This window comes from Polyodon spathula, chromosome 23 (assembly GCF_017654505.1).
Source record: "Polyodon spathula isolate WHYD16114869_AA chromosome 23, ASM1765450v1, whole genome shotgun sequence".
NCBI lineage: Eukaryota > Metazoa > Chordata > Actinopteri > Acipenseriformes > Polyodontidae > Polyodon > Polyodon spathula.
The window spans coordinates 20,595,512-20,623,365 of record NC_054556.1 but is presented as its reverse complement, the minus strand read 5'-3'; the positions used below and the strand labels follow the sequence as shown (position 1 = coordinate 20,623,365).

The 27,854-nt window shown below is 38.5% G+C and overlaps 1 protein-coding gene across 1 annotated transcript; it reads left to right on the top strand.

The window, feature by feature from the left end:
* Positions 1 to 93: 93 nt before the first annotated feature.
* Positions 94 to 27,854, top strand: LOC121298323 (junctophilin-2-like). The gene is made up of 6 exons (XM_041225383.1): positions 94 to 1,133; positions 7,435 to 8,248; positions 19,987 to 20,105; positions 22,275 to 23,317; positions 25,838 to 25,933; positions 27,540 to 27,854. Exons 1-5 carry the CDS (start codon positions 755 to 757, stop codon positions 25,916 to 25,918), a joined length of 2,436 nt encoding a protein of 811 aa, XP_041081317.1. The 5' UTR covers positions 94 to 754; the 3' UTR covers positions 25,919 to 25,933; positions 27,540 to 27,854.

The window sequence follows — 27,854 nt, the reverse complement described above, 5'->3', positions numbered from 1 at the left end:
CCTCTCCCCTTTCCCATGACGATTGCCTTGGCAGGGCTTTCAAAAAGGCCATGGAGCAGTGTGGGGATTGGGTTTTATTTTTGGAGCCGAGAGGGATCCGATCGCCTTGTTAGGTCTGTTATAACATTTCCAACACCACCGTCTGAAAGTAGGAGAGAGGGAGAGAGGGAGAGAGGGAGCTAGGGATAGACGAAAAGTGACTTTTCTCCCTTAAATCATTACGATAATGCCTGGCATGTCGGCTGAGAGATTACAATCGGATCCTCATAAAAACACGTAGCCAAGATCAACTTTGTTTCCCACCAGAATCCCAAAACAAAACCGAAGAAGGAAAATAGTTGAGGAAGACTTTTTACTTAAAGAAGCAGTTCTTTTTCGGTGGTTAAATGCCATATGAGAAGTCGCGTTGGTTTAACTTTTTGAGAGCTTTTGAAAGATAGCAGTCAGACTGTAAATAAAGTAAAACTAAACTAAACTAAACAAACACGCCTTTTGAGTGGCTGACAACTTTTTAAATGTAACATCTTCTATAGGCTATTTGTTTATTATACATTTGGATTATTATTTAGATAAACCGCAGTTTAATTTCAGAAACATACACAAACCAATAAGTAAAACAATTGAACAAGTCAATGGTTCTATTCTGTTGGCTGCAGAATTATGCTCAGATAGAAAACCACTGTATATTGGAATCATTCATTTTGGTCTTTAAATTTACATTCAGTTAGAATTAGCGCAGTGAGAAATAGAAGCCATGAGCGGAGGACGCTTTGAGTTCGATGACGGCGGCGCTTACTGCGGGGGCTGGGAAGGGGGCAAAGCTCACGGACATGGTATCTGCACCGGACCCAAGGGGCAAGGCGAGTTTTCCGGCTCCTGGAACTATGGCTTTGAGGTAGTCGGGGTGTACACTTGGCCGAGTGGAAATACTTACGAGGGCTATTGGTCTCAAGGCAAGCGGCACGGCCTGGGTGTTGAGACAAAAGGACGGTGGGTTTATAAAGGTGAATGGACCCATGGGTTTAAGGGAAGATACGGAACCAGGCTAAGCCAAGGGAGTGGTGCTAAGTATGAAGGAACTTGGAATAACGGGCTGCAGGATGGATATGGTACAGAGACGTATGCAGATGGAGGTAAGCGCAAGTACTTGACTGTCCACTAAAAAGTTTTGTAGCGTTTCTTGTTGTAAAAAAATAAATACAATAAATTAGTTAAAACATAATTGAGGAAAGGTGTTATGTAATAAACCAGTGCTGACAATGCAATCCATCCTAATCTCTTATTTCAGTGTTGTTTCCTGAGCTGCAACAAACCTTGAAGTGGTCATTTATAATCCATTAGTTCTGCAAGGAGGAGCAGGTGCATGCCAGTGGATGAGATGAAACACAGACCAGACACAGGATCCTATTTTGCATGTTAAACAACCGACTTTAATAGAAAGAGAAGGGGGGGAACTATGAACTGTAGTGTGCAAAACTTGTGTTTAATACCCAGCCTATGCTGAATTATCCATCAGAATAGTGAACAGGTTTTAGTCGGGAGTGGGGAAGATTGGGACTGTGAAGTGGGCTATCAACAAGGCCTGCCTACTGACAAACTCCACAGAATATGAACGAACGGTTGCAGGGGTCTCCAACCCTGGTCCTGTAGAGCTACTGTGGCTGCTGGTTTTTGCTTCAACCAATCTCTCAGTTACTTAGTTGAACCAATTTTTGGCTTAATTAATCAAGATTAACAGGTGTTTCAGGTCTTTAGCCACAGATGATGTAAAGACACCTATAAAACCTACTGGATAGGGGCTCTCCAGGACCAGGGTTAGGGACCCCTGATGTAGAGAAACGTGATGAACATGCGCCAATACTACTGCTACTACTATTACTACTACTACTAATAATAATAATGCGTAAGAACAATTATTTTAAAAACCTTGGTTATATGATATGTGCAGTTACGCTGTGTGGCTCTGGGTTCTGTTCGTCTAATGTTGAGTAATTATCATGTTGCTCTGTATCTTTCCTGACTGCGACTAATATTTCTTGAGGCAGACACTGTATAATCAATAACAGAATTGATATTCACTTCCAGTTTCTCCGCGGCATATTTGGTTTGGAGTCGACAAAGAAGTAAATAATGTGTTCTTTGTGGAAGACTTTATTTTTTTATTATCCAGAAAGTTTGGCTCAAAAGAGTCAAACTAGAAGAGGTGTCTCAAATTATAAATACATACGGACCATTTGAACCAGTATTAACTGGTACAATTATAACAGAAATGTACTTTGGCAACATGTTTTGATAGGAAACATTTTTTTCTTAGTTTATGCCCAGACAGTAAAATAAGGCTGACTGGGCACAAATTAATGCCATGTGATGATGTAATGTGTTAAGTGACCAGCAGATGGCAGGAGCGCTCATTGTGTGATTCAGTACTTTATCCAAAAGGGGGCAGAGGAGAGTATAGCCATTGGAAGACTTCAAAAGCTGTCAACCTGTATTGAAGTAAACCTATAAAAAAAAAAAAGCTGTAATTTGTTAAATGAAAGGCTTAGGGGCACATTGTGATGAAGCATTAGTTCCAAAAGGGACAGAAGACAAAGAGAAAGAATTCAAAAGCTGTCGATCTGCTTAGAAAATAATGACTTATTGAAGTTGCTAATTTGAAGTCGGTCATTTCTTGGAAAGTTCTATTTTTGTTAGTTTCCAACAGGCTGTGATCGCAGTAGACATTAACAACTGACTAGGTCTAACTGCTGTGATGGTATGGCTGGTTAAAGACACCGTAATGGATAGATATGCCTAGCTGTGTAGTCTGAACGTTCTTTTGGAAAAAGGCCAGTCACATTTAACATTGCCTGTGAGAGAACCAATAGGATTCTTTATTTATTTTTATTTCTGCGTCAAGCAGAGATGTAACACATTGTCATATACCCTTAGAATTTTGAAGGCATTTTGGCTGTGAAATAGTTAAATGAGAGGCAACATGTCACCACTGATGGGTTTTGGTATTATGCCCATTGCCAAGGCAACCACCTAACAAAGAAATAGGGGACAGTCTAAAAGTGACTGCGATTAGTATTCTCAGTGAACCTCTGGGTTGAATAGAACACATACTGAGTGTCAAACACATGTAGTTTATTTTGTGGATTTGTGGCTCAGTTGAACCTCAAAGTTCTGTGAAACGAGTGTCTTATATCCTTATTTTTTAAGCTGGTAATATCAGTCTTCAAATAAAAAACAAGGAATACAAAAGTGGAACTCAGTCATACAAGGCATAATGTTACACATATGTTACATCTGTAGTTACACTGTGTGGTTAACATGTATGCAGTGTACAAGTGGGGTTGTACATATAGTACCTTGTTTCCTGTGTTTTCATAGGACTGTATGCAAACGGATAGATTGAATGCCATTTATGTGTTCTTATTTACATTTGTCAATTTAGTGCGTATTGATTGTGAGACAAAATGGCTGTAACTGGATTCCTGGTTGCTTTTGCATTGCATTTCATTCATTAGGAAGAGGCATTCTGTCTATGTTAGCCTAGGTTTGCTATGTAACTCTTCCCTAACTTCAAAACACTCAATCAGAAAGGTAAAACTACAGAAGACAACCTTTCTTCAGTGTACTGTTACTCTGATGAAGGCACGGGCCGAAACGTTTGTGTAAATGATCCAGTTTTCTATAGTTTCATAGTTTCTATATTACTCTGAGCCAGGAGATGGTATGTAGACAATGTAAAACAGTGTAAAACAATGTATTATTGGTTGTCTAATTATTCGTTTCACTCTGGTTTAAACTGCCTATGTGTGTTCCTTCATCAGTAAGAATTATGGGCCAAGTAACCAAACATAAATTAGACGACCCCATAAACGCACACCCACACTAGTATTACTGAATAAGGTATTGGTAACAGTATGTAGGCTACTCCTCGTTTTTTTATGCAAATTTCAAATAAAACAAGAGAAAAAATAACACATGTATTATTAGAGAGATGATTAATTGCAGGCTGTATGTTTCTAGTGGTATTTTTAAAGCCCAAAATGGAACCTGATACTGCTGCTTACAGTTTGTATTAGTGTGCTGTATCCTAGCTATAACAGATGCACAGGTTTTTGTTTTTTTTTCGTTGCTGGGAAAACCCTCTGAGACATATCTAATTTCCAGCTAGGCAGCGCCACCAATGAGTTTTACTTCCTAGGCAATGAAGGGAACAGGAGGTCAAGGCACTCGTGTAAGGTCACACAGGGCAGCCATTGAAGAGCTAGAATGTATTTATATATTTTATATGGAAAAACGTTATCAGGACTGATACAGCTGTCTCATATTCACAAGCAAAGAGTGGCAGTATTATATATATATATATATTTTTCATTGTAGTTTTTATCCAAATCATTGGTGTAATTTACACAGCGAACTGCTTATGCAATTGTGATTGCATAAACTGTTATCATAAGTTATTGAGAGTATCACAGTCTGTGAATATACAGAGGTGTGTGTCAACCTGTATTTATGTATGGATGTTTTACAATTAAAAATATAAAAAGAAAGTCAAGTCCTCACATAGACAATGTTTTGGCTTGTGCTAGGAAAGGACCTCTTGGCTTCTGTTCTGTTGTCAGTAGATGATGCTTTGTAACAAGCATGTCACGAGAATCTTTTTTTAATTATACTTGCATGCAAGTTAAGAGACGAGAATGAAGCCCTGCTGACTGCAACAGCATTCTGCTAAATTTAGACTAGAGCAGCACATTATAAGTTAGAAACAGACACCAGGCTTTTTGGTTGAAATATAGATTTATATTCAGGGTTTTAATCGATTAACGATTAATCGATTCATCACACCTGTGGGCTTTTTGAGTAGAAGTAATTGATCGATTTTTCTTGTCTATCTACGGTATTAAAAATGGTTAGTGAAAAAGAAATCTTATAAAATAGCAGAGGGGATGAAGTAACTTAAAAAAATAGATGGTGAGTAAGTAGATTCAAGAAAATGCACAGAGTCCTTTTCTTCAATCAGTTGTTAGGTTTATTGAAATATGCAGGGAGTCTGGTCCCAGGTACAGGACAAACAGAATACTCATCCTTACAGTGTTTGCATGACATTAAATACCCTTCTGTATAGATGGTCCACCTCCCCTTTCTCTGACACTTAACCAATGGCCAAGGTACAACACATTATTCTGTTAATTTATTTTGTGTGTGTGTGTGTGTGTGTGTGTGTGCAGTCTAGTGTGACAACCTCTGAACTCAGTGCATTCTTCATACTCCTGGAGACAAAAGGTCCATAAATCTGCCTTTTTTTATCTTCTTGGGACCCCTTTGATCCCAGTGGCATTATCTCTTTCGATCTCTCTGAAGTTTTTAGAGCCTGTGCTAATTGTAGTCCACAGCATTGTTATCTTGTTAGCTTGCAGTCAATGTTGGGCAAGAAGCTTGTAGACGCAACGTCTCTTTCAATGGTTAGCAGTACATGCAATTTGAACCAAACAGTCTGCTATCTGCAATATTAGTCTCCTTTCAGAAAAGAACACCAGTATAGCTCTGCCAGTCCACATGCATAGCAAACTGCTAATCAATTCTCGAACCATGTTTTCCGACAGGGGACTTCTAAAGACCTTGGCAAAAGGACAACTGGAAGGTAGACCCGATATTTCACAATGAATATGATGCAATATGATACAATGTCTCACAGTGAAGACAAACAGACTGAAACTTGTGCTCATCGGTGCTTTCCTTTCTCTTAAAGCTATGCATGGCCTGCTAATTTATTGTAATCAATACTAGTCAGTGTATGAATTGTCTTTTACTTTTAAAGGAACTCTTGTGTTTCATCAACTACATGATCTATTATACACACAGTAACCCATTGTTAGTAAAGTACTTCATAGTAATGGACTAAACTGAATCTTGCTGCTTGTGGATTCTTCAGATAGTGTTAAGCTATGTGTCAGGAAATAATAGAAATAGATAAGTCCCACCGTTCCCTGAAGATGGGATGCAGGTGTTGGTGGGATGCAGGCATTGGTGGGATGCAGGCGTTGGTGGGATGCAGGCGTTGGTGGGATGCAGGAGTTGATGGGATGCAGGTATAGGTGGGATGCAGGTGTTGATGGGATGCATGTGCAGGTGGGATGCAGGTGTTGGTGGTATGCAGGCGTTGTATTCACTGCATTAAGAAAATAAATTCCAGGCTATATATCAATACAGTATATGCAAAATATTTAAAAAGTATATGTTATTTAGAAGTGCTATTTTATATTAGATTTTTTTGTTCATGTTGTTATAGAATTGGCATTGTTTTAGATTTCATGTATGGTTTTAGTAAGAAATTAATAGTTAGAAATGTTAATAGTTCTTTCTTTGTAAAATAATAAATTAATACATAACTGTCAAGAGGTACAAGCTAATAACTGTACATGATGCACACGCTTTAGTTTTGAATTGCTGTAAAGTTATTATGACTACAGTAGCTTCATTTAGAAATACTCAAAGAAACTTAATGAAATCAACCACAGAGTATTGACTTGAGATATAGTTCAGTGTCTTTGTAACTTTAATTGAAAAGACATTGAAATATACCTCTGGTCAAAATGTTTGTCATTTACTTTATTATGTTTATTTGGGGATTTCTAAATAATAAAAAAAATCAATCTGTATTTTTGAATGTAAGTTTGTGCATTTCTAGAAGTGTATGCAAGGACACTCTTAGAATCAAGCTTTTATTGGTTACATTGTTTTTTAAATAATGCATGAATATTTAATCTCTTCATTACACCCAGCATCGGGCGTTAACAGTGAGACTGCTCTCTTTCCAGTCAAGTGAGATTAATAGAGTGTTAGGCAGTGGAAGGCAGCATGTCGTTAGCCCTTCTTGCCAACATAAACAACTCAGCAAGTTATTTTACCAAACATTGTGAAACCTTAACACCATTGTATAAATGATGATGGCAGTATTGTATTTGCTTTTTAAATTCAGTTATATACTAGAAAAAAATAAACAATAATATGTTTTGAAACTGCACTAAAGGGATACTTAAGCAACACGTGTCGAATCAGTGAAAATAACTTGCTAGTTGTTGTTAACCCTACTTACACATTTTCTGGTTCAACTGATAATCCAGTCCATGATTTTAATTACTTAGCTGAACACCTTACAAGGCTCTGAACTACTAATATTCAACACTGAAGTACCTGGTTGGAACAAGTGCTAGACTGGAATGAGGAGTACCACTAGTCTAGATCCGTCTAGACTTTTCCCATTGACTTTTGCCTTGGAAAATTCCCCTTATATTTTGGTCACATAGATCAATATCACCATCGTATTCATGTACCCTATGGAACTGGAAACAGGATATGGGCATTTTACTAGATCATGGCATTATCAAGAGTTCTTTACCACTGTAACACATATAAGCTTCTACCTCTTTTGTTTTCCAGGAACTTTTCAAGGCCAGTTCACGGGTGGGATGCGTCATGGCTACGGTGTCCGGCAGAGCGTTCCTTATGGGATGGCGGCTGTGGTCCGCTCCCCTCTCCGCACCTCTCTCACCTCCCTGCGCAGCGAGCACAGCAACGGCACCCTTCTGCAGCAGGACATCCCTATCATCACCACGACCCCCGCCTCCCCCAGCCAGGACGCCCCCCAAGTCCCTGTCTATGCGATCCCCACCCGTGGGGGATTCGCGCTGACCCTCCATGTGGATCCAGAGACCACCAAACCCAAGAAGAAGGGGCTTTTCCGGAGAGGCTCCCTATTGGGGAAGCTGAGGAAATCCGAGTCCAGGACCTCTCTCTCCAGCCAGAAGAGCAAAATCAGCTTCCTAAAGAGCGAGTCTGGCCTCAGCTCTGCTGCCAGCGACGCCAACTCCACTATAAGCTTCGGGGAAGGGACTGAGGGAGGAGAAGACTTCCCACCTGTGGAGTTGGACATTGACGCCACCACCACGGAGGTCTACACTGGAGAGTGGAAGAACGACAAGCGGTCAGGGTATGGGATCAGCGAGCGATCCAGTGGGCTCAAGTACGAAGGGGAGTGGCTGGATAACCAGAGGCATGGATATGGCTGCACAACACTCCCGGAAGGGAGAAAGGAAGAAGGCAAGTACAGGAATAACATACTTGTGAAAGGGATGAAGAAGAGAGTAATACCCCTGAAGAGCACAAAGATACGACAGAAGGTGGACAGGAGTGTGGAAGGAGCCCAGAGAGCAGCAGCTATTGCCAAGCAGAAAGCAGAGATTTCAGCTTCAAGGTAGGTACTGGAACATGATGCAGCATGCTTGAATAGACCGATCCTCCCCCCCTATGAAGTGTATTATGTTTTACATTATGTTCTGCGTGGTGCTGTTCTAATGGATTGCTCTTTATCCTTTCGTGTTGCTCTTTAAGGAACAAAATATCAGTATACACTGCAGATGTGTGTTATTTTTCATATTCCAGTTTTAATTAAAATAATAATGGGTTATTTTTATGGTTAAATAAAATCATCATTAGCTAATGTAGGGTAATAGTGTGTCTGGTGGTTTTATTAAATGGCACTTCAGAGCAGGAAAATAACATTAACATATTTTTTGATTGAATCTACCCCTGAGTGTTTGAAGTTATGTAGGGGCCTTTTTTTTCTGAATGCATTTATTAAGTCAATGAAGTTCAGTGCTTAAATAGAATTATTAACGTCACTGTTATACATGTACTAAATAAAAAGAATGCAAGGAAATCTTTAGACAGCAAACAGCATGCAGAACAAAATGGGAAATGCCATAGGGACAGCACTTGTTAAATGAAGGAGAGGTCCAGCAGACTATAATTATAATTAGCAATAAGTGATTAAAGTACCTGGATTACGCTTTAAAATAAATGCCAAGAATTCCCATTACAAGTATGAACTATTTCCTATTGATTGATTAAGGTTAGCGTTGATTACTTTGTTTCAATGTAATATTAAAATCATATGAATGGCCATATGTAATTACATTTTACTTAAAGACACTTATGAGTGTTACTAATGCATGTCATATTTTGGATTAATATAAATTATGCTTGTGAATATCAAATGTAAGTTAGCATGCCCTTTATAAGCTCTTTTCACAACATTTAATTGCAGTCTGTGGCACACAGGTTAGACTGACACCCTTGCAAATTAAGGCTGTGTGGTTTGTGGTTGAAAACAATATCCCTTGACTCCTCCAACAATCCTTTCAGTGCAGTAAATGTCTGAATATGCCTGCAGGTAAATGGATTCTACAAGCATACATACAATCTATACAGTATAATGCTTGTTTGTGTGGTGCAAATGTCTTAACTTAAGTTACAGACTGGAAAGTGTGGTTTTTGCAAGCTTTATCAAGATCTCTGCTCTTAATGCAAATTGATCCACGTGATTATGCAGTAGTTATAGGTGCCTTCTAATAATCCACAATCATTAGGGAACAACAATTGTATAAGTGGGGTTCTATTTTAAAACAGTCGCACATGCTGAGTTTATCGCAGGATATACCAACTCTGAGGTATATCTTAGGTATATTGTACAGTAGGAACTCTTATTGATACACATGGGTCAGTTCTACTGCTGTATTGGACATTTTGCATTTACTAGGAAATACAACTGATTTTATCATACGATACCTTTCACTAGTTTGGTGTTGTTCTTCATAGTAAAAGCATAGCAAAGTACACATAAGGATAGTGAAAGCAAGATACAGAATGCTTTGGTTGATCTCTTGGCAGTTGACAGAGGCTTGGATTATCCAAGCGCTTCATAACGGATGGATCGGTGTGCTGTTTACCTTCATGGATGAAACAACAGCACATATGACTTGGTATATAGTTTGTCTCAATAGGATAATATTTATGTTTTAATGCAGCCAGGAGATGTTCTGGATCTCATCTATATCCACTTTGTAATAAACTGAGCGCTAGGTTTGGTGGTTGCTGTGAAGTTGGACCACTGCCTTGTATGGAGATCTGTGGACAAATGGAAAGTATAATTAGTGCCTATAAAACATGTGTGAGTGGTTTTAGACTGTGGTTGTCTTTCTGAAGATGGTAAAATGTACAGGTACTAAAAAATAAAATAAGGCTCTTTATGTAATACATACAAATATTACTGTTGTGGTGAAGATGGGCATTGAATTCCGTGGTGCAGAATCTCATAACACAGCAATGAGAAAAGATTTCAGTTACAAACAAGAAATATCATGGAGATCAAGTGAAGATACCTCTACCTGACCTTTCCAACAGCATCTGCAACCTAACCACAACAGGAGTACCCATGCATAGTTTTTTAAGCGGGTCTCTTTATGTTGAAGATTATGGTATTAAGCACTGGAAAATCTAAAGCAGGAGAAATCCTTTAAATACTGTTTCTTTACAATTGTCAGAACTGAATCTATTCAAATCACGTTGTCCATATTTATAGATCACTTTTTGCTTAAAAATACTTTAATACAGATTCCCATACAAAGATATTTGGGCTGATTTCTAATTTGATTTTCCTCTTATTCTCAAAAGGAGAAAAACACCAGCTGAAGTATCAAAAACAGGAAAAAAAATCTGTTTGAACCGGTTTACGTTGGATATTTTCTCATTTTGTACCCTGCAAAGTTGTTTTGTTACTTTTTATCTTACACTTATCTTACAGTTTGAAAATTATCCTGGGTCGGTGTGACAAAGTGGTTGATAGTGTGCAAGCGCAGGTGATCAATGAACAGACAGACAATTATAATCTAGGTGCAAAGTTTGTTTAATGATATTTTTGTGTCCAGTGCCTGATGTCCCCTTGGTAAAAGATTGCAGCCGCTCCTCCAATCCACAGCTGCCACATAATTTCCCTTCTGGGTCAATGAATTAGCGTACCAAAGCTCCATCTCTTTTCTATGACCGACTTCCTTTTCACCCTTGGAACGAAGTGTCAGGCCAAGTAGTCTAGAGTACTCTGTTCCCTTTACTTAGCGCTGTCAAAGGTCTGGAAGGAGATTTACCACCAAGAATCATTGTCTTTCTGTCACAGTCAGATAATTAAGAAATTCAGGAGACCCAAAAACGATAAAGCAGTAAATACTGCTCTTTTATTTTCTACAGTTGCTAAAATTGCCAAAGAGCAAACACTAACATAAGCAAAAATCCCAGCACAATGCTTTGATGGTCCCAGCCAAACACACACTAATCACATCCATTCACCTATATTTATAATGGGGTGGCAAGGTCATTGATTAATCGAATGATTGAAGACCCAGTCATTGATAGAATTCATGTAAGGGTTCAAAGGAATGAACGTTGTCAGCTAGTTTCACGGACCACTTCACCAAGGGAAAAATTAGACACTCCATGTGGAACCAGCCATTGTAGTCAGCCAAATCTGCAGGATTTTCTCACCCATTGCATGTACTTTTAATGGCTGTAATTTTTAAAAGCTGTTTTGCTGGCCATCCCAAACTAACTGTTTTTAATAGTAAAAATAAGAATTTTCAGCCAATGGTGTTTCAGCCAGGTTCTGAGTATGTGACATTGAAATATATATATATATATATATATATATATAGGTGTGTGTGTGTGCATATATATAATATATATATATATATATATATATATATATATATATATATATATATAATGTGATGATGTGTATGTACCAAACATTAATTTGGAGGCTTTAGGACCCTGGGGATAGCCACACACATTGTATGATAACAAATGTAACAATTGCTTAATTGTATAGTTAATGGGCAAATGCTGATCAGATGTGAGTGATCAAGTTGGGGTTAAAAAGGTTTCAGTTTGTGTGTTCAGGGGAGAGAGAGAGAGAGAGAGAGAGAGAGAGAGAGAGAGAGAGAGAGAGAGAGAGAGAGAGAGAGAGAGAGAGAGAGAGAGAGAGAGAGAGAGAGAAAAACAGTGGAAAATTGTGTCGGACAAAGAAAGAGTTTTCTGATAACGAAACAAAGCTACGGGTTCTGACAAAGAAGTGCTTGAAAGTGATTTGGATTAGGTGATTTATGGAATTCATTTGAACAGGGGAACAGGCTTACCCTGCCCTGCATTAGATAACACTACTGTTAACCAGTTTAGTTAGCGCCTAAAGAAGGGCTAGGTTTTGTTTGTTTGAAATATCATTTTGCTAATAAATGTATGCCATGCCGTTTAAAGAGCACTTCCATTGTATCGTGTGTAATTAAAGAGACAGACACCTGTTTGAAAGAACAACACAGACTCCGGCTGGAAAGGTCAGAATACATCACATTATAGATATATATGTGTGTGTGTGTGTGTGTCTTTGTACACCACAAAATATACACAACCAATATCTCTATATACTCTAAGTGTACAAAACATTAGGAACACCTTCCTAATATTGAGTTGCACCCCCTTTTGCCCTCAGAACAGCCTCAGTTCGTCGGGGCATGGACTCTACAAGGTGTCGAAAGCGTTCCAAAGGTATGCTGGCCCATGTTGACTCCAATGCTTCCTACAGTTGTGTCAAGTTGGCTGGTAGAAGATCTCTACTCTGAGTAGCTCGTTCCATCTCATCCCATAGATGCTCAATTGGATTGAGATCTGGTGACTGGGTAGGCCACTGCAGTAAGCTGAATTCTCTGTCATGTTTGTGGAACCATTCCAATTGTGTCAAGGCTTAAAAATCCTTTTTTAACCTGTCTCCCCTTCTGCTCTGATTAAAGTGGATTTAACAGGTTACATCAATAAGGGATCATAGCTTTCACCTGGATTCACCTTGTCAGTCTATTTCATGGAAAGAACAGGTGTTCCTAATGTTTTGTACACTCAGTGTATATCTACTGAAATTGAAGTGTTGAATGATGTTTCATAATTCGTGGACTGTGGATGTCTTGTTGATGTGTCTATAGGGGCTTTGCCTGCAGGGGCCAACCTGAATAAAAATACATTATGCCTTTTCAGTACTCAAATCAGTGTTACCTAATGCTTCCTTTTGACATTCAGTATTTTGACTTGTGCTTTGCAGAATGAGGAATGAGAAACTCCATTAGGGCAGAGTGTAAATGACGCACACAGAGTGAGCACGGCGCCCTGACTAAATAAGGAAGCACACAGGGTTGCTATATCACAATCACAGGGGAATGCAACAGCTGACAGCTCCTTTACCCATCTTTCAGTTAGACCTCCAGCAGCCAGTGGATCTGCCGCTTCTGCTACAGCAACCTGCTTTCTGATTAAGGTTCTTGGGTTTCCAAAAAAGAGAAGCCTGTCAGCACAAACGCAACAGCAATTTTAAGTTTCTCACTGCAGTAACTGCTGCCTGCTGTGCACTGAATACTGTGACAAACTTTTTTAACACACTCACAATTGCTTTCTGGGATTTTCTATGCTTTAGTTTACACATGCTGTGTTTCCTTTCATTTTTTTTTTTGTATCTAGTTAGAGCAAGAACGTGTTCAGTCCTATTACAATCATAGCCTGCCAGAAACATCAAACATGTTTTTGTCCGTTTAAGAAAAAGGGACTTTGGTTGCGAGTTTGGTGTTTGTACCATGTACACAGTAATAGCCCCTATCTCAATCAACAGTTGTTAGATTCCTCAGGCAGCCTTGGTCATTGAAAAAAAAAAAACAGTCCTCTTTCCTATAAATATAGAACTGCTTCAGGGTTGGCATGACCTGCCTTAATGTTCAGCAAAGCATCTGTTCAATAAAGCTGGATCTAAAAACTGTATGTTCTTGTTATAAATTACCCTAATCTAAAAATACGATTGTAAATTCTGAAACCTCTGAATGTGCAAAGCCAGCCCTTCCAGAATTGTGAAACAAAGATGTTCCTCCTTCTTACTGGGTGTCTACTTGTGAAATATTTCAAATTCATTAATTGTATTTCAGTCTGGTGCTGCTGCTGTCCATTAACTTTAATCAGTTCTGTCTAGCTCTGGTTGAGATTAAAAAACTATCCCCTAAACATTTGAGAGAAACTCAGACCGCAGAACTTATTTATCTGTTTGCATAGGTAATACAATATTGAAAAGTAATCTTTTAACATACATCACTGTTAATGTGTGAAATAGAACAGAGCTGTCATCATCTGTGTTCCATTTCAGGACCTCGACATTCACAGCAGTGGTATCACAGATTACATTTAAAACCAATGTACACCATCTGATACAGATCTAGTGTGCTGAGTTTGCCAGTGTGTTATGGTCCATATCTTAGCTCCTCCTGGTACAGCAAAACATGGAAATGTTACCACTGTGGTGCCCTTCTACCATTGGTTCATACTATTGCAGCTACTGTTGCCCCCTGTTGTACCGACACATTGTATTGCCATCATGGCTTTGATTGAAGACCATTTGGTAAGGGTATAGCTCTTTCATATTTAATAGTTTTTTTGTTTTGTTGAATATCTTTAATACAGTAGTTGTACATGTGATATTATAGTCATATACAGTGTAATATGATTCCTTTTCCTATTAAGGAGTGCAATGACTGGGTTGGTCTGACAAAGTGGCTGAGTGGATGCAGGTGCAGGAGTGATGCAGTGCGGTAATGAAACAGTCAAGGTTTTACAATCTTGTTTGGAAAGGTTTTATTTCTTTTATTCCAGGACTAGAAACCAAACAATATTCCCCCAGCAATACGCACCAATGTGTATTACAAGGATTAAATAACAGGGGAAATGCAATCTCAAATAATAAACAATATCTACCCCACAATAACAGACACAGTCACCAATCCTGGGTGCATGCAGTAGTGCTTGTGGTGGGTGATACAAGTTTATATTTGTGACAATGGTGAAGTGCTGTTTTGGATTAGTGCTTGCTCTTGGCGACAGCTCCAGAACTGTGTTAGCTGTCTAGTAATGTACAAGACAATACGGGACAATTACAAACAAACATAACACAACTCTCACGATACAATTTTTGTTCTCGCTCTCACAGTCCTAGGCTCTATCCAAAACAAATCAATGCGAATGAACAGATTACGGTTCTCCGTCCCCTTTTTATGCTGTCACACATGACCCCTTGGTAAATGAGTGCAACCGCCTCTCCAATCTGCGGCTGCCACGTCGTTTCCCTTCCGGGTCAATGCATTATTGCAATGGGGTCTCAACCCCTTCCTGGCTGGCCTGACTTCCCTTGAACCTTGGGAAAGAACTGTAAGGCCAGCCCGTCCAAGGAACTGTTCTCCCTGCTTAGCATCCTCACAGATCGGGAGGGAGATTCACTATATTCACTATATTTCTGTCACAGTTGGGTATTGTATCCCGTTGCTTGCATCCTCATGCTAAGTGGCACAGTATGTCCTCTGCTTCCCTGGTGTACTGCAGAACAAGTTCTGCGATGACAGATCCAAGTAGAAATTGAGCTTGATGTATAGAACAAGATACATGTTTCAAATCAAGACTAACAGGCTTTGCCAAGTTGATAAGAAGCAAAAGCATTTGTGTGTGATTTGTTGTAGGGTTCCAGGAGGTGGTAGGGTTGGGTGAGGTAGAGCCTGTTCACTACTGCCATCATGAATTTGCAATCCAATGGCTTGGATTGCCAACTTCAATGGCCAATAGTGGGGTCTGTGTACAGTGGTGGCAATGACTACATGTAAGGTACACAAATAAATGCAGACAGTATTGTAGTACAGTTTAGAAAACATACAATGCCTTTACTAGCTGTGTTTCAAGGTTATATTCCAGGGCGTTTGACATGCCAGATAATTTGGCTATGGTACAGAAGCAAGCTCCTACAAAACTATTCTTTATCTGCTTGAAAGTTATGTCTACTAACAAATATTTGCATATACAAAATATTCAAAATGGGGCTAAAAGACACAGAAGTCCTTCTTTCTTGAGTCACAATGAGAGACATATTATGGTCATTGGTGGACTAGTGGGCATTCCTAGCTGTGGTCAGCATACATCACATACTTAAAAAGCTTCCAAGTTCAATATCTGTCATGGCTTTAAGAGTATACCGAGAGACCAAATGGTGGCATTGTTTGACTATATGCATGGCTTGCTTGTCACAGACATATAGGCACAACACTGAGTTACTCAATCTAAATAAGTCAGTGTATTAATATTGCTGGGGGGTTTGAAGGGATATGACTGTTTCAGTAATCTGGGGGTAAGTAGTTGTGAAACAGTAGTTACTTATCCCTGAAGCCACCTCTCTTTGAACATGAAGAGGTTCTTTTCCTAGAAATCCACCGGTGCCCATGAACTGACACCCACCCTGGCAAGAGAAAAACTGTCTGTAGCAGAAGGTTTGCTGTGAAATAGCCATCTGCTCAAGCCTTTAACTCCCGCGTCAGGAAGGATGTGCCCGCTGCGTGAGGGAGAAAGGTTCCATACAGTATAGGAAGAAGAAGAAGAGGAGTATAAACTTCTTATATATATATATATATATATATATATATATATATATATATATATATATAAGAGAGAGAGAGAGAGAGAGAGAGAGAGAGAGAGAGAGAGAGAGAGAGAGAGAGAGAGAGAGTGTTGATGAGGTTCTGTGTGTGTATGTGTGTGTGTGTACTCTTGTCTTGCCTATCATGACTAAAACCAAATCTTAGCATACATTGCTACAAGGAGATGCAACTTTTATGTATTACAGTATACATGTCAGTATACTGTACATGTGTTTGCTGGTGGTAGGTTTAGGGTTAGAGAATTTTCATCCAAATACTTTTTTTGGTTGTAGTGCATCTAATATGTTTGCAGTCATTGACAAGTATCTCATATCATAGCATTTCAATACTAACAATGCTATACTGTCACATATAAGATTTGAAGAACTACAGTGTGCTTCAGTTACTTGGGCTAAGACACTCTTAGTGGCCAGATGATCTAAAATGTAAGTGCTGGCATGATGACTTGTGAAAGACAGCTGCTTGGAATGTCCGTCCCAGAGATTAGTGTCAGTTTAATTGTTCCATGGGGAACTGTCCCACGCTTGCAGACTGCTCCTGTAGGGTCAGCTATTTCTATACCGGTGTAAAGTTACAGTATTTCAAGTATTCACAGAGTAATCACAACTACTAAGACTCCCAGAGCTGTTGAAATATTAGTAGCAGTGAACTTTACCCAAAATTCCACAGGGAAACCAGGAGTTACCATAAGGTATCCCAGACAGGATAATTGCACTTGTAAATGGATGATCTCACTGATGCCTAGGGAAGGTTCTTATACCAGTAAACTTAGTGTTTCTTCCTAGCCAATCAAATTGCGTGAAAGTCGCCAAAAGACTTTTATATTCACTGAGGTTTAAAAGTCAGAATGTAGAAGCCTTTTGGTGACTTTGATTGGCTCTTGTAATGCTGAAATATAAGAACATAAGAACGTTTACAAACGAGAGGAAGCCATTCGGCCCATCTTGCTCATTTGGTTGTTAGTAGCTTATTGATCCCCACAATATAGCTACTGCTTTTTCTCACCTTAACTTGAAAGCTAATTTTATATAGCATACATTATTGAGAGTACTAGATTGTGGGGGTGGCTGCAAGTGTCCCTCTGTTTGTACATCTGTCTGTATGCCACCCTTACATTTCTCCATGTATCTTGAGAGCACAAGAAGTCATTCCACATCCTCTAGGTCAGTCAACATAAAAAGCATGATCTTTAGCATGATCTTCCCTAATGACATCTAGGTCTTAAATACTGCTTATCCAGTTTCCACTGGCATTTCTTGTTTTTTACTGCTCTGTGCATACTGTTGATATAAGTCTTTCTTCGTGTAGCTCTTCATTTTGAATGTAGAGCCATGGTGGGGGTGTTTTTTACTGACATGGAAATTCCATGGAAACTTGGAATTGTTGAGAAATAAACAGATTATATGAATAAACTGACATATCAATTTGAATGAAGTCTTACAGCCTCTTACCTTCTTGGCTCTGTGAATAGTTTTTGCAGTGCTTTCTAACTGCACTGTTGGTAACCTTTATTTAGCTTGTCCCCAAGGACCTGCTGTTTTCAGCATGTTGGAATTAGACAGCTTGTCACTCACTCCATGAATGATTTGCATGATTTCACTGCATTGGTGACCCTCTGGGTACTGTGAATATCCCAAAGTGTTTTTATAGTCTCTAAAGTGCAGAATTACCCTTCTCAATAAAGAGCCACAGAATTTAAAAGCAGCACTCCACTGGAAAGCATCTCCTCAATTCGGAGATTCTTGTTATGAAGACTATGATATTTCAAGAATAATGATTTATTAGAGGTGCTCAATGGATCTGAGGTGTAATATATTTAAATATGGAAATTTGAGATTTCAATTTAGCCCTCTCATTTTTGTGACAGTATTTGTATTAATGTCCTGTTTGAAAATATATATATATATATATATATATATATATATATATATATATATATATATATATATATATATATATATATATAAAACAATTGTAACAGCATACAAATAGCAAGAAACTACTTCTTTTTGCTCATCCATTATGTTTAACACTCTGTCACTCAGTTTGGGGCATAAGAGCATATGTAGTAAGTTGTGTGATATGTAGCCATTTGGTAAACTAGCCTGTTTTTCTTTGCCTGATATATTTTGAATCATGGCGTGTTTTATATCCTCCATATGGGCAATGTTTTTCACAGACGTGTCACTTGCTGGTTCTGCAGTGAGACAGCTAATCTAAACATTGACTCTTTGTAGATGGAACTGGGCCGTAACATTCCGAGACAATGAACTAAACATTTATGTCTGAGCAATCTTGACCCCGTGTGTGTGTGTGTGTGTGTAGCAGGAGCAGCTATGCCTGCAGATGACATGTTTTAGTATTTGTGTAAAAAATATAAAGCAATAAAAGCTTACAGATAATAAAACAATACTACAGTAGTGTTCAGATACTCAGAAATGTCCCATAATATACTATAGCACATATTGCAGTACTTACTGTCATATATTGTAGGTAAGTACAGTGTTTTGTGACAGTGCAGTAGTATTTAGACAGATTATTTATTCAAATGTACTGTATAGACATTGTTATAAGAAATCTGTATTTCTAAAAAACTTCAGGAGATACCTAAACATTCTGCATTAATGTACTTTATAGGTGTGTCAGCTGAGCGTGAAATTACCCAGGTAAAATTCACATTTAAATTCTTCAGTGGGTCACACTCCTGGCTTTTTAATACAGAGGGGTTTAAAACTACTGGGATCATAGATCAGAAAGTATTGACTGTATAGTTTACGTGGTTTTTGTATGGGACAGCTGAATCCACCAATGGAACCCTAGATCTATGAGTATTAATTTTCACATATATTAAATATGTTTTTGCATGCTAATATTTAATAAGGATGTTGCTATACAAGGCAGTGTTGAAATAATAAGGGGTGTTATCGGAACAATAAGAACGTGTTGTTAAAAATAAATAAATAGTAACAAATCATAACATTATACTGCAGCGTACAAAGCAGCAATGAAAAATATGTATTTATTTATTTAATTTGCCCTTTGCGGCTCTTTAAATGCATGGACCTTTATCATTATACTATAAGTCAGTATGTGGTGCTTCCTTATAGAATGTCTGATACATTCATTGTGCTTGTCACATTCTTAACCAGGACAAGGTACCAAAATTCATTATTCAATCAATGTAAAGCAGATCCTTTTTCATCCCAGATAAGAACAAAATAATTTTGTCTCAGAGTTAATTGACCTACCAATTTGTTCCAACCAAAGATCAGATGTTTATTTTAAGTTGGATTATTTGTCCAGGCTCCTTCAATCTTTAGTGTTTTTCATGCCTAGCCCTTTCCAAATTCTCTGTTTAACAGAAGAGCACTAAAGAACAACAAGTAGACTGATGGGATGTATAATGGCGTAAAGCTATCACAATGTAAGCACAGCAAGAGTGCTACCTCATCAAGACCACTGTATCGTAATTGCTGATGATGGGGTGGTGTGCTAATGGTTCTGCTAGGGCTTGTCAGGGTACTACACTGGGATTGAAACTTATTTTTCTTTCAAATGGGAATTTATAGTGCCTTGCTTCTTTCTAAAGGATTTCTTATTTCCACAGGACAGCTCATGCCAAAGCCAAGTTGGAAGCAGCAGATCAGTCAGCCGTGGCTGCCAACAATGAGTCGAGCATCGCCAGGGTAGTTTCCAAAGAGCTGTCTCCATCATTCTACCAGCCAGGTACCACAGACTCATGCATGAAATATAAAAAGGGGCCATCAGAAGTGAGGTATACTGGCATAGGTCATACAAAAACTTTCTGACCAAGATAGGAAGCTCCTCTGTTGTTCAACCTAAGATAGTTGTCACAAAGTCACAGAATTTGGGTCCTAATGTTGTTATTGTTTAAAATGTATAACACTACACTGGTGCTTTCTAACTTGTCTTAAGTAAAATGCTTAATGAAATTCTGAAACTAAAACAACTAATCATGTTGGTGCTTACCTAAATAACGGAATATAATACCACATTCAAAGAAAAAGAAAAATATGCAGATTGATAGACTTTAGAAAAATTGTAATAGCATGTAAATTTACTCAAAATCTACTTACCACATTTTTAAAATAACCCGCATGAGTGGTTTAAAGCCATTGGATAAATAGGCTACCAGGAACCATACCCACACCAGGATCTCTCGAGTCACAGATGGAAGAGCAGCTGCCACCAGCAATCCACTGTAATTGAAACTGGCAAGGGTTCCAGACACTGCTGGATATGAGAGAAACACAACATAAAAATCACTGGAATGCAATTCAGTTGTGTGCATGTCCAGTGATAAGTCTTTCTGGTTTCACCCCATTGCTCTTTAGAATAAACTTCCTCAGGAACTCTTCATCTCACCCACACCCCTCTCATTTATCTCCAGAATGCAGTTCTAATCTAATGTATCATCTCCTTTTAAGACCACTGTAAATGAGCAACTGGAGTTTTGTCTAAAAAGGGAAAAAGCGACAGATCTAAATACTATTTTGTTCTACAGAAACTCTTGAAGTTAGAAAGTTAGTTGGATGAGAATAGTTTTTAGAAGGTTCCCTTCAGGAGGAAAGATTTTTGTGTGCCTATGAATAGATGAGACCTGTAGAGAATGTAAATAAACTAGAAAGACAACAAAGCCTACTTTCTGGTGAACACATGCTAAACTATGGAAGAATGAGGATACAGCACAGACACTTGTCTCAAGTGGCTAATCGCCTGAGTGTATACAACCTAACACAAAGTTAAGGATTTTATACTACAGCTATATTTTGCATCACCCCATAGAGTGACCTAATTTTGCTTCTTAAAGTCAAAAGAAACCTGCTGAATAATGTTAATTTAACATATTGAATTACATACCGCTTTGTAAAATATGACATTTCGAGATCTTAAGTGAAATACAGTACTACTATTATGGCTCCTAAAATTCTAGATGATTCAAAACTTTTGGCCACAGCTGTAGTCTGTTGTCTCCAACCACATTATGTGCACCATGTAGCTATACATTATTTGTTAAATGAGAGATTGACTATTTGTTTTTTCAGGGATCTTGGTGTCGACTTCCACCAAACTGACTTGATTACAGTCGCTGTGGACTCTCTGTGACGTGTGCTTATCTAAACTGTACTGTGTTGTTTTATCACTGGACAGGATTTGGAATCCCATTGAAAGTGACTGGCAGAGAGATGTCACTTGTCATGTAACACAGCTTAAAATGACGTTTATGGGACATTGCAGCTTTAAGTGAACGTTTTGGCATGACAGAAAATGAGTTCCACCTCCTTTGGTAAAAAGTGTAAGCATTCATAGAAGGGTGACTCAATATCATCTTGAGTGTGCTCGATTCCAGCTCCTTTTCATTATTAATTTAAACTCTGCAGATTTATTATTTCCATCCTGGAAGTATTGCCAAAGCATGTCCCCTGGCAGACAGAATGGCACGACGGCTTTCACCTTGATATAAAGAATAGGGTGTACTTGCTTCCGATTCATCACTTTGATAATGAATCGAGAAGATTTCCAAATAGGTGTGAAATATGAAAGCTGATTTTGTTCTTAACTATAAAAGGAGACTGTGTAGATTCTTTGAGATGGCTGAAAGATAGAGAGGCTGATGTTACAATATGGGAAGGGAAAACAGCTGGTGAAAAGTTATTTTTATAAAGACGGATTTAGAGTGCAGCTGGAAGGGATCTTCATTGCAGACATTACATGCTTATTGATATATTGTTTGCATTCAGATTTTAGGTGTATTATTACTTGCTTTGAAAAACAGTATTTACATCTGTTGTGTCACTGGGCAATGTGTTCCAAGATGGAACTGCATATGTGAGAAGTTAGGCTAACTTAAAATATCGTTTGGTGTTATTATAGGTCCTGAGTATATGAAGAGAAGAATACTGCAGGAGATTGTGAACACAGGGAATGTGGAGAATACCGAACAGGAGGCACTGTCTGTAGAGGAGCCTCCACCTACCCCACCAGACAGCCCGCAGCTTCATGAGAAGGACAGCATCGAACAAGGCTCCTCCCCGGCCCCCACCCCTTCACCCAGCCCCACAGGAACCCCCCCGGAGGGCAGGAGGTCAAGGCAGGGCATCCTGAAGGAGGGGACCAGCTTTCTCAGCCCCGGGAACTGGAATGGGGATCAGAGTAGCAGAGGTGGAAGCCAGGCAGGTAGCCGTCCAAACAGCAGGCCGAGCAGTCGAACTGGCAGTCATCCAAACACTCCCTCTAACACGCTTATCCTTCCGGGAGACGAGAGGTCAGCCTCCAGTAGCAGAACTCCCTCCCGGTCCTCAAGCAGGCATAGCAACAGCAACTATGAGACGGAGCTCAAACCCCTTCAGAAGTTTGACACTCCAGAGCCTGTTCAAAGCTTCCACAGTTATCCAGTAAGGACCACGATTGTATATCCATCTGAGCAAGATGATGAGCCACTCCCTTCCCCTAAAGTGCCTTCAAAGCCTGCAACCCCTGAACCAAAAATCGAGATTAAAGCCAGAGAGACAAAATTGGAGATTCACAAACCAGTGGCTGAACCACAGCAGGCAGCAGAGTCAGAACCAAAGCCTGAAGCCAAGCTGGTGCCAAAGGAAGACGTCAAGCCAGCGCCCAAGTTGGAACCCAAACATTTAACTCTGGCTAAAGCAGAACTTACTCCCCCGGCTAAACCCGAGCCAAAACCGACAGCTAAGCCTGAACCCAAGCCAGTGGTTAAACCAGAACCTAAGCTAGTGGCTAAACCAGAAGCAAAGCCAATGGCTAAACCAGAATCCAAGGCTGTAGCCAAGTCTGAAGCAAAGCCAATGGCCAAGCCAGCAGCAAAGACTGAGCCTCAGTCAAAGGCTGAACACAAATCTAAGACTGTCGCCAAGGCTCATTCTGAAGCAAAGGAGTTGACGGATATCGATCAGGTTTGTCCGAGTTTCATCAGACTTGATTTTCTTTACCAGTTTAACTGGTACAAATATGGTGAAGTGTGGAGGAATGGCATCATGGTGTTCATGATTAGGTGGGTAGAGTGTTGATGTCCTCACCAGGGTTTAGGTTATCAATATCCGTGATTTTAGTTTTTCTTCTCAAATCTTATTATTCCGTTAAGATGTTAGTCCAAAATTAATGATAATCGAGGCCTGTGAAACCAGCCGTTATAATCTAGAATTTTGGCTGGACTGTGTCTCAACCCCTCGTGTCAAGGATGCCTTTCATCCATGTGCTAGCAAAGTCCAACTTTACCATCTCAAGAGCTCAATAGGGACTCAGTAGGTAGCTGTCCCCTGTCATTAGTTTGAACTTAACTAGAGTGACTGCTTAGTGTCTGCATGCTGGACTGATACACAGTGGTTATATTCTACACTTTCATGTGACTTTCACAAGTATAAAAAGCAATGCTGGGAAGGGTGCTGGGGAACCCTTTGAGATTCAGAGACTGTCGTAAATAATGTAGAGCTTCAGGACCACACCGTTCTCAGCTGGATTCGACTTCAAAAGGCCCCAGTCCTGCTGAGTGTTTCTTCTTTTATGTTTACCTTTTTACACGCTTCACTACAATATGATTTCACCTCGATATCAAGGGTGTTTGATTATGTTTTATTTACTTAAAACACACACACACACACACACACACACACACACACACATATATATATATATATATATATATATATATATATATATATATATATATATATATATATATATATATAACTACTGATAAGGTTTTAGCAACCCTCAACATACAAAGCCCTCTAAGAGTACATCCAAAAGATTCAATATGTCTTGCCATCGTATCTTGTTTTTGTTTCCCTCTGGTACTATAATGGTTGTGTATACCTTGATTGTATATACCATTACGGCATTATCAAGACTCCTCCCTTTTCCTTTGGTAGTAAATAATATACAGAATAGTGAAGACACAGTACACATTAAACTAAATAGGCAATTGTTTTACATAACAGAAAGTATATCAAATTTGTGTTGTGAATAAGTAGTAAGCTGTAGTTTGAGAGCACACTATTTCGTGTTTCAGCTGTGTGTTGCTCATCAGGGTGCCTAATTACTGTTTGTGAACTACAGAACATTCTCGGTTAAGGTAGTCACACAGACATGTGGGAAGCGGGAAGGCCAAGGGTTTTTTTGTTGTTGTTGTTGTTGCAGTTTTTAAAGTGTTTGTATGTGCTAAGGCTTTATAGTCAATAAATAGACAATAACCTACATTTTTATTAATACTGCCCAAGGTCCTTTTAAAATGTGCTTTTAGTGCTGCCTGCTTGCCAAAGGCACATTTTGACTTGTTTATGCCAAGGGATAATTAAGTCTTGAGAAATTAAAAATGGCTGTGTAATTAGAACACAAAATAGTCTTGTGAAGAACATTTTCGGTGGATGTATTTGAAGAGTTTTGCAAGTTTATACAGTTCTGGTATAACCCCCAAAGCACAAGTACAGATTGTAATAAAGGTAGTTTTGAAATATACTGGATTGCAAGTAAATTACTGGTATGTAGTTAATTGTAAATGGGTACATTTGCATAAACTAAAGGAGTTTACAGCTTTATTATTATAGTGTGACCACTGTAAGATAATAAGATGGCACTAAAAGAAACACAAATATGTTTACTGACAGCTGTACAAGCCACCAGCAAAATAAGATAAAAGGACATCCCGATTTATTATTATTTTAATTTCTGGGAAATACATTTAAAGGAAAATACTGCAGCAATGAAACAGCACATATGTAAATTGAATATGAATGCTAGAAATCAGAGGAACTAGATACATCGTTTACAAATAAAGTACACCCTATTGTGCATACTGGGTAATGTATATGTCAGATACCTTATATTTTTATTTTTATAGTTTTCTGTATTCCAAACCTCTGAATTATTAGTCACCTCAGGACTGTTTGGACTATTTTGGGTGTAAGTTGATATTTAATTAAGACCTAAATTGAGCAGTTCTTTAAGTAAACAGTACACTAAAATAATACATCCTATTGACTGACATCTATTTCAAGCCAAGTTTACATTGTAGGTTTGACCTGTGAGACATGATGTCTAAAGGTCACAGCCCAGCTATTTTCCCAGCTCATCTATAAGTAACCTTCAATCTTTTCTCTAGAGACTTCAGCTGAATGTCACTTTAGAATCATCACTACAAAAAAGAACTGACCGGTTGCTAAGAGCAACAAACTGCAGAAGCTACTCAAATGATTGCTCGCTTACTGGGAGGTTAGGATTGAAAACAGCTTCAGTGTTATTTCCCTAAATTCTGTGGCAACAATTAATCAGTTTCCACAAGTTCCAGCTTTAGTGCATTCTGCTGTTTAGAAAATGTTATTCAATATCGGTACAGTATTTTGAATACAGTAACCACACAATAAATATCAGTTACTGTGTGTGTGTTTGTTTAATGTCTGCTTCCTTTTCTTTTCAAGGGACCCAACACTATCGTGATCTGTATGGTCATACTGCTGAACATCGGTTTGGCCATTCTGTTTGTACAATTCCTAACATGAGACACAAGGAATCAGGTAAGCGTTGGCACAGAAAGGCACATAGGTAATAACTTATTCATTCCATAATTTAAAGTATTATTTCCATATAAATTCCACATGTACATACAGCTAAACATGTACTATATACCAAATATACTGCATACTGTAAATTCACTTAAACTACCACATGCTGTGTCCCAGTTGTAGTGAATCAACACTTTTATTAAACATGCATGTCTTGAGTATTACAATATTTAATAACTATACCTTCAACCATTAAAAGCAGTTATGATATATTTTTAGTTAATTTTGGAACACCTATTAGAAATTGTAGCTAAATAATAATTCTCAGAACTTAGCAGAGGCAACATTCCCTCCATGTTAGAAACAAAGGCTAGGGTTAGGTCTGTTTCTGCTCACACTCTAGTTTCAGTGTCTGAATGTTTGTCAAGTGATGAGAATCTTGGAGCAGATGAAATACAGTCAGTCCATATTAGGCTTTGCTTCCCTGCAATCATCCAGGACTGGTATTCGTGTTTCCCATGTATTGCTGTCAGTAAGTTCCAGCTGTTTATTGGTGAAATCTGCAGAATATTAACCCCACTGTGGCAGGCTTAGTCACTGGAATTCTTCCTTGCTATTTATTAGTTTCCATTTTCAACATGATGGCCATTGAAGAATGACTAATACAGGTTTAAATTCCACTTTCTAGCCTCATTATCGCTAATCCACTTTTTTTCCTCAGCCCAACAGTGCAATAAAACTATGAATATTACAGAACAGGAAGTGATTATATACGCGAAAGAAGCAGTTTAAACTACCAGAGCATAGGGGACTATTTTAATGTTCTAAACAGTGGTGGCCACCAGCACCTTCATTCCACTGTTTCTTTATTGTCTTTAGTGGTGTTAATAAGAATCAATAAATAACCTCCTCATGGAAAGTACCAGAAGGCTTAATTTTAAGTTAAAGGGTGGTAGGATTTTTCTCCCATTGTTAAGATCATTATAATAGAGCCTATTGAAAAATCTGCAGACAAGCAGACAAAGAACCATTAGTCTCAGGAAAACATAATGAAGACTATTGATAATGCTGGAAATTCAAATAAGAGATAAGGAAATACATTTTAAAAGACCGTGATTCTTACATTTTCACCTCAAGATCTGTCATTTATATCATTTATATATCTACCTGCATGAAAACCTCTGGGTGTGAACATTTCTATTTTTGGTCAGTAATCAGTAATCAGTGATACAGAAACAGTAGGCATCATGTGTGAAAAAATGTTAGACCACTTTGTGCTTTAATTAGGCTTCTTAAATAACTTCTAAAAAGACACTTTACTGTATGTGGCTATGTGTTCATTTTCTCTTACTAGTTAAAATTAATTGCATGTGTGGCCTATTAAAGTAATCAATTAAATTAGACAATCACTAATTGGCCTATTACACTTTTCAGTTACAGTAGATTGATTTCATATGCACAACAAATCAAAACTACAGAAGCAATGAGGTGTTCTAATACATTTGCACACAACTGTATATAGAAATAATAAAACAGTCGTATATGTTCTTCTATCATGGGTTCATGTGTATTTTTTATATTATGCTGCTCTGACTACTTCTTTCTGTACTTTTCTCAGAGAGATAAATGATGTCTTCTCGCAGTTGTGTGCATTGATGAGGGTAGCCTTCCCCTTTAAGAAAGCACATGAGGGGAAGAAGACCTTAGAAAGTCACTCATCTGACTGCACCTTAAGAATGATACTTCGGGATTTATTTGTTTTACTTCAGTAGCCTGTGTGGTGAATTTGTTCATCCGAGAAGATTGAATTGGAGACTTTAGAAACATTGCAAGTCATTTAAAACTAACAGCTGCCTTACCATTGTGACAACCAAAGTTTATAGACACTCATCTGCCAGTGAGACCTGATGCAACACAACAAACAAACAAACAA

Coding starts and splice junctions, on each gene's coding strand:
- LOC121298323 (XM_041225383.1), top strand. CDS start 755: ATGAGCGGAGGACGCTTTGAGTTCGATGACGGCGGCGCTTACTGCGGG. Junction 1,134..7,434: donor AGAGACGTATGCAGATGGAG/GTAAGCGCAAGT, acceptor TTTGTTTTCCAG/GAACTTTTCAAGGCCAGTTC. Junction 20,106..22,274: donor TCCATCATTCTACCAGCCAG/GTACCACAGACT, acceptor GTGTTATTATAG/GTCCTGAGTATATGAAGAGA.